Below are 17732 nucleotides of genomic sequence, written 5' to 3' on the forward strand. Positions count from 1 at the left end.
GAGTGATTCGTTGTTAATTCGTGGTTAATGTGGATGGCACTTCTTAGGAAAGTCATCCTATGGTGAAAAAAATTGTGATCAGAATTTTCCTCTTTTGACAACACAGTTAGAGCAATAATCTGGTGCAATCCTACCCTGCTCTTCTCTCTTCTCAGTGTTCCTCTATCAACCTTGGGTGTCCCCTTTCCACATAATTCCCATCTCAAACCAGTTTATCCTGTGTGCTGTGACTTGTGGGCAGCCATGAGTGAAGATATTGTGATTGAGCATCAATGCTGTGTGAGGCTGGCTGGCAGAATGATCTGTTCTCCTGCTAGACTTTCTTTTTTTCTGCTTAACTTGGAGGTATATGTTGAGACCACCCCCCCCCCCCCCCCCCCGAGATGACTGACAACTCCATGCTTGCATAACTTTACTTGAAACTCAAATATGTAACATATCAGAGAGGTTCAGAACAAAACCTAAACCAGGCTCCGTGTGTTTCTCTTTCCTGTATGCACTCCTCCTCTTCGTCCCGCCCGTCTATTTTTGAGAAGAAGCTCTTCTGCATCCCTTGCTCTTGTGTTTTTTATCATATTGTTTGAATTATACTGCATGCATGGGATAAAAATGAAGACTTTAAGCTGTTTGTGACTGGCCAGAATGAGAGTAGCCATCTTTTTCTCCCGGTCTCTCTCACTCCACTCTCACTACGGAGGAAATAAGTGTCCACGTGGACAGGTGAATTATTTTTCATATAAGTTAAATTGATAAACTGTTTATTTTTACCGGATGCTTCTCAAGTTATTATTTAAAGCTGGTTGGTTACCACCAGAAAACATGGCCCCTGCTATCCTGAAATCTGCACAAAACAAAGAATTCAAAAGCAAGATTTTTAAAAGAGGTGGTAGACACTAATGTGTGACATTTAACCACATTCAAACATTAACATGTAATCTGATCTGCATTACAGACCATTACATATTCATCAGACATTGCACTTTGTTGACTGTTAACGTTGTAGTGTTTTAAAATAATATTTTGTGTTTACTGTTGATTAAGGTTTGGCACATTTATATTGAGAGAGTTCAATGTAACACTGTTACTAAGTAACTGAAACATCTGTGCTATTGCATTTCCTGATTCTGTTGTTAATGACACTCTGATCCATCCAACTCTAAGAATTCCTTTCATATTGTCTCCTGACAGAGAGAGACAATGAGAGAACAGAGAGAAAGATGGTTGCTGAAACAATCTGTGGTTTATGCTATTAAGACAGATGCTGGACACAATTTTAATGTCATAATATAAAAACGTTAAAACAGAACTGTATAAAATATATTTCACTGGAATGTTTATTATTCACTTTTTATATTTTTGAAACATGTAAAGAAAAAAATAATAAAATGTAATAATTTAACAAAGTTTGAGAAAAACCGAGACTTAAAACATTATACACCTAACGGTATGAATGTTTGAAGGTGAATGCAAACCTACCTGATAAAGTTTTCTTCATTACAAATAGGAAAAAATAAATACGAAATAGTCAACTATAAAGGGTGGGAAAAATGAAAGTTCAATTTAAAAATAAAAGCCTATAAAAACCATTAAAAACAATAAAAGCTCTTGCCAAAATTTTCAACATGTGTTGTTGTTTATTTACTTTTTTGTGCATGTTATTAGCTTTTGAATATCTGAGTGCACCAGACCTGCTGACTTTGTTAGATATGAATTGTTAAATATATTTTGGCTTATGTGTCAGAATACAATATACCCGATGACTGAGACAAGTGTTTGCCAATGATGGGTTAGAAATAGAATTAGGGTTAGGCATGTAGTCCTAACCTGCAGTCTCTCTGATTTGTCTGAAGAACCTCCCACAGTACACGTACAGGTGTCTTTCTTGCATAACTCACCTGGCTCTGCTCACAGATGGTCCAAAGAAGCTCTGCTGAGTTAAGCCAGGTGTGTCTGACCATAGAAAATGTTCAAATGTGCAGTAATAGAAACACTAGGGTTATCTTAAGATTTCTTGCTAGATCTAATACACAAGTACAGTGTCTGATCTAATCTGATCTGAAATTAGAATGAAATGTTGGAATAAAAGCCAGCAGCCACAGCAGGCAGATTAAATTTGAGGCCAATTTTCTAGACTCGCAGAAACAAAAAAATCACCTCAGAGGTGTATTTTTGGGAAATGCACTTTGTGCAGATTACCTGGACATGGACTAACAGTAAAGAGCTGGTCTAGCAATCTTCTACCAGGCGCCTCTGATGGTGTGGCCTGCTCCTACTTTAGGAAGACATTTTCTGCTGGAACCTGTAGACTCCTGCAAAGCTTTATTTCCTTGCAGTTTGAGAAACTCAATTAAACACTGAGACAAAAATCTGTTATCTCGACCCTGCTTCTTTGAACTTCAAGTAATTGTTCAGGCCTGTAAGATGTGCATATTAACTGATTTGCATATTAAATGTTTACACAGTTCCTATTCATCTGGGCTTCTTGCTGACCTTTGGAACGTAGTGACTGCGTCAGTATGGAACTGTAGCCAGACTTCACGAGTGATCACAGACCCACTTCTGCTCTGTTGCCATGGCAGTGGCTGAATGCCTGAATGAACAAAACATTGGCAGCAAGTTCTGTTGAAATTAAAATGCATGTTAAATTCTGATTTAATTCTGAGATGAGTGTTAACATCTAACTCAGCAGCTTCTTTCAAACACAGTGGGGAAACTCAAATGTATCTATCTCGGCACACTAAGTGTCTTGAGAAAAAATAATTTGGTGTCTCTGAACGGTTCCTGAAAACACAGTTTACAGGGACTACAAGAAATTGCATTCTTCTGGCTGAAAAGGTATGCATCACAACACGATTTTGTGTTTGGGTTTTACTAAAAAAAGACCCGCAAACATTTTGTTGCATCTCTCAATGCAAGATGAGGAAGGCAATGTATGTGTGATATGTGTGCTGGGTTGGATATCTGAGAAATGCTTTCTCTATAAATTATGGCTATTAGCATATTGTGTAATGGTCCAGAAAGTACCTTAACACAATATTTTGTGACATTATTTTGTGGTCCTGGTTCTGGCTCGGTCCTCTGTTTGTAACTTCTAAGGGATTCTGTTGTACATTTTGTATTATTTTCTCTGACGGTTTCAGAATCTCAGAAATGTACTAATCAACATCGAAGTCTCTGACATCTTACCTGGCACTTTTAAGAATTCTTGAGAGCCATTCTTTTAAATCGTGATCCCAAATTTCACTGCCTGCCCTAAATCCACTCCCCTCATTCACCTGCCAGTCACGTGAGACAGATGTTGGGCACATTAGGTTCCTTAAATGCAGAATGAGAAGGATTTGTCAGTTGCTGCTTAAATATACAACCCAAGTTGGGCCCTCCAGTCTTACGAGCAGGAGTGGGAGAAGGAGAGTAGCTGTAATGTACTGCTTCCACTAGGGGGCGCCCTCGCTCAGCGTCGCCGGCGTACTAATTACAGGCTCAATGCCAAGTCTCTCGTGTTGCCACGTTTCTAATCCTTTCCTGTTTAAAGCGGGTTTCATCCTGGTTTTGATCTACTTGAATTGGTTTTTTTAGCTTTCTATTACCCAGCCTCTGATACACCTGCTTGCCCCTGATTTACTTGGATTGTTAAACAAACTCTCTTTTCAAATCAGACTTGCTCCCCCACGCGCCAGCTGATATACGACACCAGCAGTGGTCAAGTGAGCTAGGGAGTGAATGAGGAGAGTGAGCGGCATAAACGAGAACAAGGCAGTGAATCAGAGAAATAAAACTTTATTATCTCATTTCTTTATAAAGTCAAATAAACACAGCAGCAGCACCGCCATGCAGCCCGGTGGGAAGGATTTTGTAAAGAGGCATATGGCGTCACCTTGTATGTTTACAATGTAGATAACTGACATTACATCTGCCAATACTTTAGCGCTGCTAAATCTAATCCACACATGTGCAATGAAATTATATTGGTGGAATGATTATTGGGGGAATTAAATTATACTGGTGGAACTTGGACTCTGATCCAAGTCTTACCCTTTCATTATCCCGAAAAAAGAAAAAAGCACGATGAACCGTTCTTTTGATTGGCTCTCCGAAAGGGCCACATGCAAAAGAGCTTCGGCTGTCGTTCCCATCACCAGTGAACCTGAGCTGAAGACAAGCAGCGGGGCGGAGCCAGAGGCGGGGACGATTTGAATATTCATAGATCCACATGTACTAAACAAAAGGGCTTTTTGGAGCATGCTGGTATTTTGCTTGGAAATGACTTCTAAAAACGTAATTTTTATAAACTGGGGTGAGCTTCAAGGGGTTTTAGTAAGAAAGAAAGATAGCCACTTTAAGTGCTCTATTTAAAAACAAAACAGTGATAAAGAATGTAGTAGCGCGTTAACATTAGTGGATAACGTGGAGGCAATAATTTTTGATAATGTGGTCAGATTTAAATAAACCTGCTATTTTCACAGCACTCCCACTCAGGGCAGGAGCAGGTGCACGTGCTGCTTTAGGGCTGCTGGGTAATCGTGGGCTGGGAGAAGCGCGGCTTGGCTTAACCCCCCCCCCCCCCCCCCCGCTGGTGTTTCACACTTACAGGCACCTATTAGGCCGTCATTACTACCTCTCACTACACTTACCCATTACCTCATTACAACACTTACATTTTACAAGGTTCTGATCTCCTCATGGCTAGTTTTCCATTTATTTTAGGCGGACAGAAATGAATTTCTGGTTGTGTTAATCCACCCCCACTCAATCTCATGGTTCTAAGCTTTCATGCCAAGTGCACTTGTTTCTTATTGAAGTAGATGTGCAGGTTGAAGCAGGCCACCAGATGGAGTCTGTGTTGAGAGCGTCTACTGCTGTCTCGTGGCCCTGGTGAGCCCCCCCTGCAACATATTCCTGTCTAGCAGGGCGGAGTTTGCAGTTGAAGCAAATTATTTCATGGCCCTCATCCTGAGGCATCCATCAGAGGATGACATAAGGTAAAGTCCTTCTCTGTGCACATAGGGGGAATGCAAAAAGAGAAATTAGGCGCAAAACAGTAGCGATAACCCAAGGACGGCATGTGCCTGGCTCTTCGTGGCTTGCTGAAGTAAGTTCCACACAGCCTTGATTTTTGTTATCCCGGGGCAGGAGGAGACTACAACATTCCTTCAGGTCCCACAGGCTCTTCCTGGCATCAGCAGAGAAGTTTGGCGCCCTCTACAGTACGCCACAGGTACTTCCTGGAATGTTCTTCTTGGGTGGGTGTGGCTTGATTCTTTTTCTTTGTTTTAGGGATCCTTGGATAACCTGCTGAAATTGAGAATCCATTTAGCTTTTTTAGTGTGAAAACTATAATGTGGGCAGCAGGGCAGTGATGCAAAATTTCCATTAACTGGTTTTGTTTTGACTCCCTGAGTGCAGTAGTATGAAACAGTGAGTGTGTGGTGAGAACTTGATGCCTCTCTATGACCTTAATGCCTTTCTGTGATCTATACATTTTAACATGAGCTCGCAGGTTTGACCTGTGCTGTTGTCAAGTGCTACATTTCCAAAAAGCTGAAAATACTAAAGTATTGTAGATGTTTTCAACTCAAGCTGATAGTTCATGATTGTGCAGCGTATGTTTTACATTCAATATCAGTGAAGAAGGAAAGAAAATTGTCATGGATAGAAGCTGTAAATCAAATCTGGCTAAAGACACAGCAAGCATGGTTAACCCCATAAACATTCTGTGTTTAACTTTGTCAGGACTTAGCAATAGCTGAGGGACTCTCGTGGGCCAGTTTGTAATTACAGTCATGAGATGGCGCCAAACGCTCACTCATGAAAATGAAAACCGCTTACCAATGGAATCATGGAGGCCTTCAGTGCATGTGGCATGTTCAAGCTACTTGGAAGTTCATGAATATGCAGATTGAAAACATTTTTCTAAATTTTTCTTTTCCGCTCCCTTTTATGTCTCTACATGCATCCTAGATACCTGGTTTCTTCATGTGTCTCTACATGCATCCTGGATACCTGGTTTCTTCATGTGTCTACATGCATCCTGGATACCTGGTTTCTTCATGTGTCTCTACATGCATCCTGGATACCTGGTTTCTTCATGTGTCTCTACATGCATCCTGGATACCTGGTTTCTTCATGTGTCCTCTACATGCATCCTGGATACCTGGTTTCTTCATGTGTCTCTACATGCATCCTGGATACCTGGTTTCTTCATGTGTCTACATGCATCCTGGATACCTGGTTTCTTCATGTGTCTCTACATGCATCCTGGATACCTGGTTTCTTCATGTGTCTCTACATGCATCCTGGATACCTGGTTTCTTCATGTGTCTACATGCATCCTGGATACCTGGTTTCTTCATGTGTCTCTACATGCATCCTGGATACCTGGTTTCTTCATGTGTCTCTACATGCATCCTGGATACCTGGTTTCTTCATGTGTCTCTACATGCATCCTGGATACCTGGTTTCTTCATGTGTCTCTACATGCATCCTGGATACCTGGTTTCTTCATGTGTCTCTACATGCATCCTGGATACCTGGTTTCTTCATGTGTCTCTACATGCATCCTGGATACCTGGTTTCTTCATGTGTCTCTACATGCATCCTGGATACCTGGTTTCTTCATGTGTCTCTACATGCATCCTGGATACCTGATTTCTTCATGTGTCTCTACATGCATCCCCAACCCATGGTGATGGCAAAGGGAACAGGTGCAATGGAGTAAAACATGTCCCAAGAAGCCTGGTCTGTCAGCAACGTGTCCCCCAGCACGTGAATGGTGTAGCACTGCACCCGTTTCATGTTGTGTGCAAGGGCTACTGGATCTAAAATTCAAAACTGGGTGCACGCAAACACACACACACACACACACACACACACACACACACACACACACACACACACACACACACACACACACACACATATTTAAAATTCAATAACTTATACACTTTTGTATTGTCTCTGTTTTATTCCCATTGTTTTTATCTGTTAAAGATTTGTGAACAGTTTAAAGGAATGTTTAAAAAATCATCTTGAGGAATACTGAGAATGCGTTCTTTTCATTTTCTACAACACACTAGGGGTAAAACGTATGCTGTGCTTCCTCCCCAAGGGCAGAACAGGTTACACATTCAGCAGGAAGAAAGAAACTGAAGAAGGGGCAATGTGTGGCAGCTGGACCCCAAACTGGACTGAACGGAGTTAAGCAGAACCACTAGCCTGTGGAGCTGTGTGTTTATAACCGTTTTCCGGTGTGGACACAGCCAGGTGGGTCATGCAGCCAGATCCAGTGCTAGCTGCACTTAGCAAGTCTCCTGCTCATTTAATCTTCCTTCAGCAAACCTTATCTATGTTTAGCTATGACAATTTGTTTAAATTGTAAAAAATTACTGTATATATACTCGTATTATAAGTATTGTTTTGTGTTTTTATACTGGCGCATCAGTCTGGAAATGAGTACGAGGTTAGTGTGCAGTGTCAGCTTTAATTCGAGGGAGCTTACAATGATGCTGGGTGGACCAGAGCAATCACAGCCCTTTATTTAACAGGCCGTCCCTTTCAAGGGAGCGTAAGTAATCGGATAATTGGCTGCTCCGTTGCTTATTTGCCATATGTTGTTGAACTGGATCGTGCACAAGCAGGCTTGCCAGATATCCTGTTTTTAGGGCAGATTGTCTGGTTCTGTAGATTGTCTGGTTCTATAGATTGTCTGATTCAGCAGATTGTCTGGTTCTGTAGATTGTCTGGTTCTGCAGATTGTCTGGTTCTGTAGATTGTCTGATTCTGCAGATTGTCTGGTTCTACAGCCCTATTGACACGTCAGCATGCCACACATGTCAACACAAATATCTTGTTTGGTGTGTGCCCCGTACCTCACTTGCTGGCTAATTGCAGAAAGTCCACAATCTAACAGCAGTTAGGATGTATAACGTTGTGAATATATCAAAAAGAAAAAACAACTTCAGTTCTCAGTGGTCAGCACATACTTTTGTTTTTAGAGAGTAGGAATGATTAATCTCATGCCTTCTGTACACTATGCCAATAGACTTAAATACTGCAAATGGTGCCAAGTTTGGGGAGTAAAATGTTAATTTATAGTAGATTGCCAAAGTGCAAATCAAATCGATGGACTCTTTTGGTTAGCTGGATGGGTTACGGTTTAAATCTGGGTGTGGAAGAGTCATATCCCCAATCCCAGTATGTCCTCATCTTAGGGTTAATTAACCGGACCGGCCTGTGTAGAAGACAATGACCAAAAGTTCATTTTAGATGTGCCGTTGCAGACTAAATTCATGGTCTTTAGTGTGGTTCTGTTGCATCTAACATGAGGACCAAAGAAGTGTTATGTTAGTAAAATAGTCTTCCAGGTTCATCCAGGTACATGGCCAAATCAATACATGTATAAAAATGAACTATGTGGTACTTACATCCTGCGGCGGGATGTAATGTATATTTAGTAGTACTCTATGCAGGCTGCTACGTGGACAGGCCTTTACTCTACTGTTTACTTCTAAAGAAGTGTGGCACTGAAGATATTAGTAATAGTAAACTACATAAAGAGCCATGAACAGGTGAAGTAAGAGATGAAAGAATCCTCATGAACATGAAGAGACAATTGGAAGAGAGCATCGACTCTGAAGGGCTGATAAAGGCAAGAACACACCTGTATGACTTCATTCTTATCACTGTCATGTAAACCAAAGCTCCAGGTTACAGTGTGGTAAGTATATAAAAAGCCTCTAGAGTTCTGGCATAAATGTCTTATTAAGAGACGAGACGTAGATTTAAACTTCTCCAGGGTGATAGGAAAAGGCGGACTACCATCGTATGTTACCAGCGTCTAGGTCTCCCAGTGAGTTTACAATAACGTGTTACTGATGACCATGTGAAATGAAGAGACTATATGTAAAAAGCTTGTAGTTAAACTTTTTACAACAAATACTTTTTTTTTTTTTGGAGTCAAAAATAATGACAATATGCAATGTAAATTTAACCTATCATTCACTGAGGATGTAAAATAAAATAAACTTTAAAAATATCTAAAAATCAGATAACATGAAGAGGGTGGCAATATGAATTCTAAATCCTATTACGATGTGAATCTGAAGGACAGCTCGCTCGCGGATGCGCACAGATCAGATTGAGTGAGATTACTGTAGAATAAAGAGTCTGGTGGTTCTTCTGGTCGCGTTGGGAGTAGCACACCGCGCCTGCTGACAGTGCTAACAACGGTGTCGGAGGTTCGGCCATATCCCAGTCCGTCCTCGAGAACTGGAGGAATAAACAGACATTTCCTTCTGCTCTCGCTCTCTCTCTCTCTCTCTCTCCTCTCTCACACACACACACACATACATCTCACACGGAAATGATATTTCCACCATATGTATATGATTTCCTTGACATCCTGATTTCTCCTGGACTAGTAATATAACCCCCACCCCGACATCAACTGTAGCAACATTTGAGATATAACCTGGAAATACAAAGAGACGTGTTTTTCATTTTTTTTAATGAATAAATCATAAAACTCGCCAAACGGAAACGGGAAAATAGATGAGTAATAGAGAAGGCGACCCTTTAAACACTCCGAGTCCCTGTATTGCGCAGATCCGTTTCTCCGGAGTTTGCGGTTCCCCCACCCTCATTTCATATCGACACCCTTTAGTAAAGCGCCGTCACCCCGGGTCGTAGTCGCGAGGCATCTCTACTCCTCTTTCTTTCTCTCTCTCTCTCCCTCTCTCCGTCCTCCACGCCCACAGCACGCCATCTCAGCGGGGTTTGAAAGACGCTCGCAGGATCGTTCATTCGTCTCCATCTCCCGTCCACGCAGCACGTCCACGCCAGGGCTGATCGAACCGAGCCGAACCTACTCCAGCACCTCTGAGCGCTCGCGCCGACCGACCGCAGACATGTCCGGTGAAGACGCACCAGCCCAGCAGCAAAACGCCGACGAGCAGAAGCAGCAAGCGGACAAGAAGCCCGCCCGAGTCGCCCAAAACCGAGAACAAGCCGGAACCGCCGCCCGCCAGCACCGAGGAGGCGGCCACGGCGGCACCGGCGGAGAAGAGCCCCGAGGAGGACGCGTTCAGCTACCGGGCTCTCGTCCTCACCGGCTTCGGCGGCTACGACAAGGTGAAGCTGCAGGTGAAGAAGGGACGGCCGGTTCTGAAGAGCGGCGAGGTGATGGTGCGGGTCAAAGTGTGCGGACTAAACTTCGCCGACCTGCTGGCCCGACAGGGGCTGTACGAGAAGTTCCCTTCCCCGCCGTCCACACCGGGCATGGAGTGTTCCGGGATCATCGAGGCTGTTGGGGAAGATGTGACCACTAGGAAGGCAAGATGTTCATGTTTTACTCCAGTATCTTATAACTCTTTGTCTCCACACGCACCAGACACGTTAATGCCGCGTTAATGTGCTCACGAATATCTACGAGGAATAAGAGACTCTTTATTATAAGGGCCGATATGTCCACGGTGCGCTCGTGCGTTTCTTTATTGTTAATCATTTTCCATTTTTCATTCTGTATGTTGGTCATGGAGCTATAAAGAGAAATGACATTTGCCTCCTAGTCTCAGCTCTGATGAGACAATAGACAAGGAGGGGGGGGGGGGGGGGACACTGGTCTCGTCTCTACATCACCGGGCTCCTCTCGCGCTCCCGATCAGCCGGGCGGAACCAAACCCAAACGTTTGCGGGCGGACGCGTCCAGATGTCACTTGCTGTGACTTTAAATGGAGGGAGTTGAAACTGTCGTGCACGTTTATGCGGCCGCTGGTGCGAATACGCGCGACAGCAGGAGTCGCGCGCGTTTGGTACTCGGTGCACGCGACGGAGCCGCCGCCCCGCTTCAGTGTCGCGCGCGGACGGGTCGTGGCGTCGCGCGCAGCCCGGCGTCCTAAACGGGTCCAGACCTGCACGACGGCCACCAGCGCTGATATTACATGTTTGGAGTGGAAAATGTAGAATTAGGCGGCAGTTCCGGCACCGGTACCGACTCGGGCGGGTACACGGGCGAGGAGGGGGGCGGGTGGCACGGGGGGGGGGGGGGGGGGGGGGGGGGGGATGCGGCGACACTTTCTATCATTCCGCCGACGCGGAGGAAAAGGGCGAGGCGCAATCACAGACAGGAAATGTGTGTGTGTGTGTGTGTGTGACCTGTCATCTTGGCGTGTTCTTACACAGAGATAGTCTCTGGTATCTGCTGTTATTTTTGCTCCATTCTTCGACAATAATCGTTTTTCTACTTCAGCGACTCCGCCTGTCCTGTCTGCGCGTCTAGCCATTTAACTTTGGAAACATATTTTAAAAAAATATGTAAGACTTTGGAATAAATTTATGCAGTTTTTAACATCAATTTAAAGTGCTTAATACACGTAGCAAGAATTGTCTCTCCGCACTTGTGCGCTGTCGCTTTCAATTCACTCCATAGGAACAAATCGATGAGTCATGCGTGATGGTGTCCATGGCGACGCCTTATGGCAACGCTCTCCAAAGCTGTTTTAAAGCATCTCCGACTGGATGCTTTTCACAACTCCCGAGGGTTCTTGAGTCGTTTGAAGAATGATGTGCAGGACACAGTGAAATGTGTATGTGCGGAAGAAAGAGAGCGAGAAGAATTAGGCTTGAATTACCCCGTAGGGTTATAACCCAACCCTGTATATTAAGCTATGCTGTTACTCGAGGACAGATGCATATCCCAGTTCATCTCACTGGGCCACGCACCCCCACCCACGCATATGATCTTGAATCACTGGTAAACATGCAATGCCTTGGAGTGGAATTTGCTGATCCTGACTTTAGTATAATGATGCAGTTTTAAGATTAGGCAAAGAGAAACTGACATTGTTCTCTATCTGTCAGTCTCTCTCTCTTTTTCTCTCTCTCTCACTCACACACACACACACACACACACACAAACTTGTGGGTAATGAAAGTGGTCAATGAAGGCTGGGTATGACAATACTTCACATGACATGTCGAAAAAGAGAACAATTGCTGAACAGTTCTGATATGGCCAGTGTTTCTCTTCATCTGCTGTTCTATATGAATAATGCATGTTACCCCCTACCACACATGCACAGCAGATATATGACAGCGTTTATCAGAGCCCCGCTGCACACATCACTCACATCTGTTCTCAATTATCTTTCCTAAGCCCACACTGTCAAGATGGAATTTCCTCCTGCTTGCTTCTCCCTGTCCGTCCCTCTGTCTGTTTTTCTGCTGTCTTTCTCTCATTCTCTGTCCGTCTCTCTCCTGCTCTTTTTGTCTTTTGTGTACCTCCCTCCTTAGTCTTTGTGGATGTGACATGCTAAAAGCCAGTGAAGTGTGTGTGTGTGTGTGTGTGTGTGTGTGGGTGGGTGGGGGTGGGGGGTTAGAGCTGATTTGAGTGTGTAGATAACCAGCACCCAGTGGGCAGCTGTAGCTCCGCCCACTCCCAAAACATGCGCATCTCTAGAGAGCGAAATGAGGTGTCAGCCGGAACAGGACCCATCTGGGTTTACACATGTTCTGTGTCTGCAGTGCTCACTCATGGTACATTTTGTAGTAACATCTGTTCAGTATAAAATCTGGTTCCCTGGCCATTGTTTATTTGAGTGTATAGGAACATACCTGCCAATAAAATAAAACCGAGATAAAGGCGTATGATTGGACACAGGTTCTGTCTCATGAAGGAATGGTTGGTGGACATCTAAAAGATCTTATCTGAGAGACGCAGTACACCTGGAGATTAGTGTCAGTATTCTAATAGCAGCAGTATAACAGCAGCCATAGTCTGAGATGAACCTCACAGAGCCGCTTCCCCACACCGAGTGTAGTTCAAACCCCACACTCTGAGTGTTTGCTTTACTAATAATGTTGTAATGTAGGGAGAGATTAGGTTTTCTTCCAGGAAGCAGCACTGTTTATCTATGAAAAGCATTTGGTATCGCGGTGTCGTTGTGTTATGTAAATACGGTACAATGGTGGTAGACACTAGACCTACTAGTGACAGACAAATGTGCAAAAGTTGTGCAGGAGCAGTATCACCAGGTTGAAAGAATGATGTCAGTGCTCGGGACAGAACAGATCAGAACAGATCACTGGGATGTCGTGTTTGTATTGACAACCGAGTAAGTGTCACAAGTGTGGAAAAGCATGGAGACAGAAATGATAAGTACTGGTAGCATAATAGTATCACCACATGGTATTTACATTAATGGTTCAGTGGTGCTGAAGGTTTTCTTAGTGATAATGGCTACGTGGGGAAAATGCAGACAAATAACTGCTGAGCTTTTCATAAACAAGAATCTTTTGTGTGGGTGTGTGATTTACTTGTGACTATGACTAAAGGTGTACACACGATAGTCAGTGTATGATTCAAAGATCATCATTTAAATGTGGCATATGCCTTTTAAAGCTGAAAAGCAGGAACTGTGTGAATGCTCAGGATAACTTCTGAGTCATGGTAGATGTTGGCTACGGCACCCACAGCTATTGATGAACTCTGTGCAGTGGCTCCAATTAAAGACAGAAAAGCAGCTCAGCACAGCAGAGTGGACGGGGGGGGGGGGGAGGAGAATGAGAGGGGGATGAGGTGAGAGAGTAGAGGGGGAGTGAGGAGAGGGGGAGTGAGAGAGGGGGGAGGGTTGGAGTAAGGGTCGAGAGAGGGGGTGAGACAGGCAGAGTGAGAGGGGTGGGGTGAGAGAGAGGGGGAGTGAGGGAGGGGTAACCGAGTGGAGCAGGGAAGGAGATGAGGAGACAGAAATGGTGATGGGGCTGAATAAGTGAGGGGGGTGTGGGCCTGGGGAAGAGGGGGCACTCTTTAATTGGGCTCAATAGTCTGCTGTGTGTGTGTGTGTGTGTGTGTGTGTGTGTGTGTGTGTGTGTGTGTGAGATCTATTTTTTTTCCCCTTTGTCCTTTTTTCTCTAAATGTCTTTAGGTGTGTCGGGGTTTTGATTTTACACCCATACGTTTCTGTGTATAGTCACACAGGCCAGTGTCAGTTCAGTAAGTGAGTGCATGTGTGTGTGAGGGCGTGTCTGTTCATATTTGTCTGTGTATGATAATCTGCTGTTTTGTGCGTACATGGGAGAGCTTGGAACTGTTCCTGTCCCTTGTGTTTTTTGTGTGAGTGTATGGGAGGTTGTGTGCGTGTGTGTGTGTGTGTGTGTATGTTTTGTTTGGTGCATGTGTGTGTATGTTTTGTTTGGTGTGTGTGTGTGTGTTGGTGCATGTTACTACATGTATGTTTCTTGTGTGTGTGTGTGTGTGTGTGTGTGTGTGTGTGTGTGTGTGTGTGTGTGTGTGTGTGTGTGTGTGTGTGTGTGTTTGCATGGCTGTCATCTAGTCTCATGTTTATTGAGGCTAAATAATCTGGCCTTTCCCTGATGAGAGGAACTCCTGTTGTGGAGAAGGGGGGGGGGGATGGGGGGGGCATTAATGAAGTGGAGAAAAAGGCAATTAGGATTTTTTTTTCTTCCAATTCCTATATATAAATTATAAACATAAAGCATATTGTGCTTATGTCAAGCCATATATTTTATAGTCTTTATAGTTAATCAAAAGTAAACAGTCTTTTTAGATGCGTGTATGTACATAGTTGCTGTGTTTCCTGAATCCAGGGGAAGTTTGGAGGTGTGTGTGTGTGTGTGTGTGTGTGTGTGTGTGTGTGTGTGTGTGTGTGGGTGTGTGTGGGTGTGGGTGTGGGTGTGGGTGTATATGTATGTGTGTGTGTGTGTGTGTGTGTGTGTGTGTGTGTGTGTGTGTGTGTGTGTGTGTGTGTGCGCCTGACTTTGACATTAGGCTCATCCATCTTCCTGTGTCCTTCTATTGTTTCTGGTTTCTTTCTTCACTTTTGCAGTTTTCCTTTTTGAGTTCCAGTCTTTAAAATGAACTCGTGTCTGAACCAAAAGAATACATTAGACAAAGTTAGCAGAGTTGTTAAGTAACGAATATTTCTTTATCTAGTAATGTATGGGTGCATTGTGATTCTGACATTTTCATTGTTCATTTGATTAATAAAAGCACAATCACAATTGACTTCTGGATAAAAAAAATTATTACCTTAAAATGTACTAATTTAAAATGTACTAATTTGTAGAAGATTCTACTTCTACAAAATGAGTTGCCCAGTATGTTATGGAAAAGCATATTTTAGTCAAAAATCTTAGTTAAATGAAGTTTCCTTTGGGTATCTCCTATGGAACAGCGTGGTTATACACCATAGACTTTCTGAGTTTGATCTATATTTAATGTTGAGTGGACAGCCATTTGGCTTAACTAAATAGTTATATTTATTAGTACACACATTTTGATCAACATTACACTTTGGCATCTTTATTCAGGTTGATACCTTTTACTAACCTGTTTCTACATCATGCAAGCTCACACTGAAACGGTGGTTCTGAAGATGGGCTCTGTGATGGTTCCGAGGATGGGCTCTGTGATGGTTCCGAGGATGGGCTCTGTGATGGTTCCGAGGATGGGCTCTGTGATGGTTCCGAGGATGGGCTCTGTGATGGTTCCGAGGATGGGCTCTGTGATGGTTCCGAGGATGGGCTCTGTGATGGTTCCGAGGATGGGCTCTGTGATGGTTCCGAGGATGGGCTCTGTGATGGTTCGAGGATGGGCTCTGTGATGGTTCCGAAGATGGGCTCTGTGATGGTTCCGAAGATGGGCTCTGTGATGGTTCCGAAGATGGGCTCTGTGATGGTTCTGAAGATGGGCTCTGTGATGGTTCTGCACTCTCTACAATCATCAGCTGCAATTTTGTCATGGCCAAGTTGGCTCTGCTCGTGCCCATGGGTGTGTGTGCCAAACGTGGGGTAAACCCTGACTGTTCTTATCTTTGGAGGGAGCAGTTTTGGAGGAACCAGAAACATGGCTCCACACTCCCGGCTGGGGGGGGTAGGGAACATGGCTCTGATGGGTTTCTTTTCTGTCCGCTGCGGAGTCTAATCATAGCCCCCATATTGATTTTGTGTTGTGGTATGCATAAAAAGGAAAATCTTTATGATTCCTATATTTTAAAAAATATTTTCCCCCAGTAATCAATCAAATGCATAACGGACAGATTAATCAAACAGATTAATGTTAAAACTCTTCAGTAACCTTTTTAAAAGCTTTAGGTTGGGGAAAAGTGGATACTGTATCACAAAATAATGTTTACGGTCATGGATATTCTCCTGTTTATGATGGGAAAAAGAGGGGTCTGAATGCCTCTCCAGACAGGACAGGACATGTATTGTGTGAAAGTGTAATGTTTAAACAGGAATGGCGTGGTTTGTTGAACTACTTTTAATTAATTAGATTTATATGTAATTAACACATTGGCCAGTCCAGAGCAAGGCTATGTTTTCATAATATGTTAAAGTCAAATCTCATCAGTATCATGATCAGTCAAATCATCAGCCATCACCAGCAGTTTAATACCTAATATCTTTGATGTCTTTAATATCTATCTAATATCTTTAATATATGTCAAATGATGGACCTTTTCAGAAGAACTACAAAAAACTATGCTAAACAATTTTTCCAACTTTTCCAAGTTAATGAAGCATGGCCTGACGTGAAGCACGGCCTGATGGGGTGTGTGCAGGGATGGGGCTTCCATGTTTCGGGGGGAAGCGAGTGAGAGAATCTGGCATATCTGAAGCACCTTTGAGACTTCCGTACCGCGCCCCCGAGACTTCCGTACCGCGCCCCCGAGACTTCCGTACCGCGCCCCCGAGACTTCCGCACAGCGCCCCCGAGACTTCCGTACTGCGCCATCCCACCACTTGCTCTTCTATAAAATCTTCTTTAAGCTTGAATTATTTAAAATAGCAGTTTACTATGTGCATGTTTGTGTTTTGTGAATTCTTTGTAATGCTTGAAACATTTGAGCATAAATATTTCAACTCTTGTGTGTGTATATGTGTGGCTGTTTACCTGCAGGTGGGTGATAAGGTCCTGGTCCTGAACCCCAGTGGGCTGTGGAAGGAGGTGGCAGTGGTTGCTGCCACACACACCTACCTCATGCCAGAGGGGATGAGCTTTGAGGAGGCAGCTGCCATCCCGGTCAACTACATCACTGCCTACTTGATGCTGTTTGACTTCGGCAACCTGCGGCCCAACCAGAGCGTCCTTATCCACATGGCTGCAGGTGTGTGTGTGTGTGTGTGTGTGTGTGTGTGTGTGTGTGGTGTGTGTGTGTGTGTGTGTGTGTGTGTGTGTGCAAAAACGCATCAGAAGTGGTGTGTTTGTGACTGAGTGTCTGCAGATGTTGATGTTCTCTTGGGCTTCTAAGGGAATGATAATATACGGCATTGTTTTAGAGAAACTCGTATGTGCATATCTTCATTCGAGCAAGAGCACAGCATGCTGGGAGTGCTGCTCTGCCTCGGGACACACACACACACACACACACACACAATATGGCAGCAGAACTGAACCACCACACAGGGCAAACTGCTGCATGCCAAAGTGCTAAAATAGTTGTCCACTTTCATGCATGTATTAAGTCATAGCCCCAGCTAACAGTTAATGTTAAACACAAACTCTCTTCCTTTTCAGTAGTCACCTAATGTTACACTTTTTAATGTTCCGTAGTTTTACAGTAATACTTTAATCTGATCATGATTATTCTACTTTTCAAGCCAGCATGTTGGTGTTAACCAAGACTCAGTGCAGTTAATGTTTGTGAAAATGGTAATTCTTTGATGTAATCCACATGTGTAATTACTAACCTTCTAAATTACTGTTTAAATCAAAGAGC

At 43.7% G+C, this 17732-nt stretch overlaps 1 protein-coding gene and 1 long non-coding RNA gene across 3 annotated transcripts; both read left to right on the forward strand.

The window, feature by feature from the left end:
• Window positions 1-4816: 4816 nt before the first annotated feature.
• LOC143508930 (uncharacterized) lies at window positions 4817-7306 on the forward strand. Of its 2 annotated transcripts, none has more exons than XR_013129544.1 (3): window positions 4817-4979; window positions 5131-5415; window positions 7106-7306. It is a non-coding gene; the product is annotated as an uncharacterized LOC143508930 (long non-coding RNA). The 2 variants fall into 2 exon arrangements; XR_013129543.1 differs by having other exon boundaries at window positions 5131-5215.
• A 2301-nt stretch (window positions 7307-9607) lies between these two features.
• Window positions 9608-17263, forward strand: LOC143508702 (synaptic vesicle membrane protein VAT-1 homolog). Its single transcript, XM_076997364.1, is given in 4 exon segments — window positions 9608-9959; window positions 9961-10326; window positions 16913-17120; window positions 17238-17263. Coding segments are annotated over 4 exon segments (657 nt in total). The 5' UTR covers window positions 9608-9902.
• The last annotated feature ends 469 nt before the right edge of the window (window positions 17264-17732 follow it).

The sequence above is a fragment of the Brachyhypopomus gauderio genome, chromosome 2, assembly GCF_052324685.1.
Source record: "Brachyhypopomus gauderio isolate BG-103 chromosome 2, BGAUD_0.2, whole genome shotgun sequence".
NCBI lineage: Eukaryota > Metazoa > Chordata > Actinopteri > Gymnotiformes > Hypopomidae > Brachyhypopomus > Brachyhypopomus gauderio.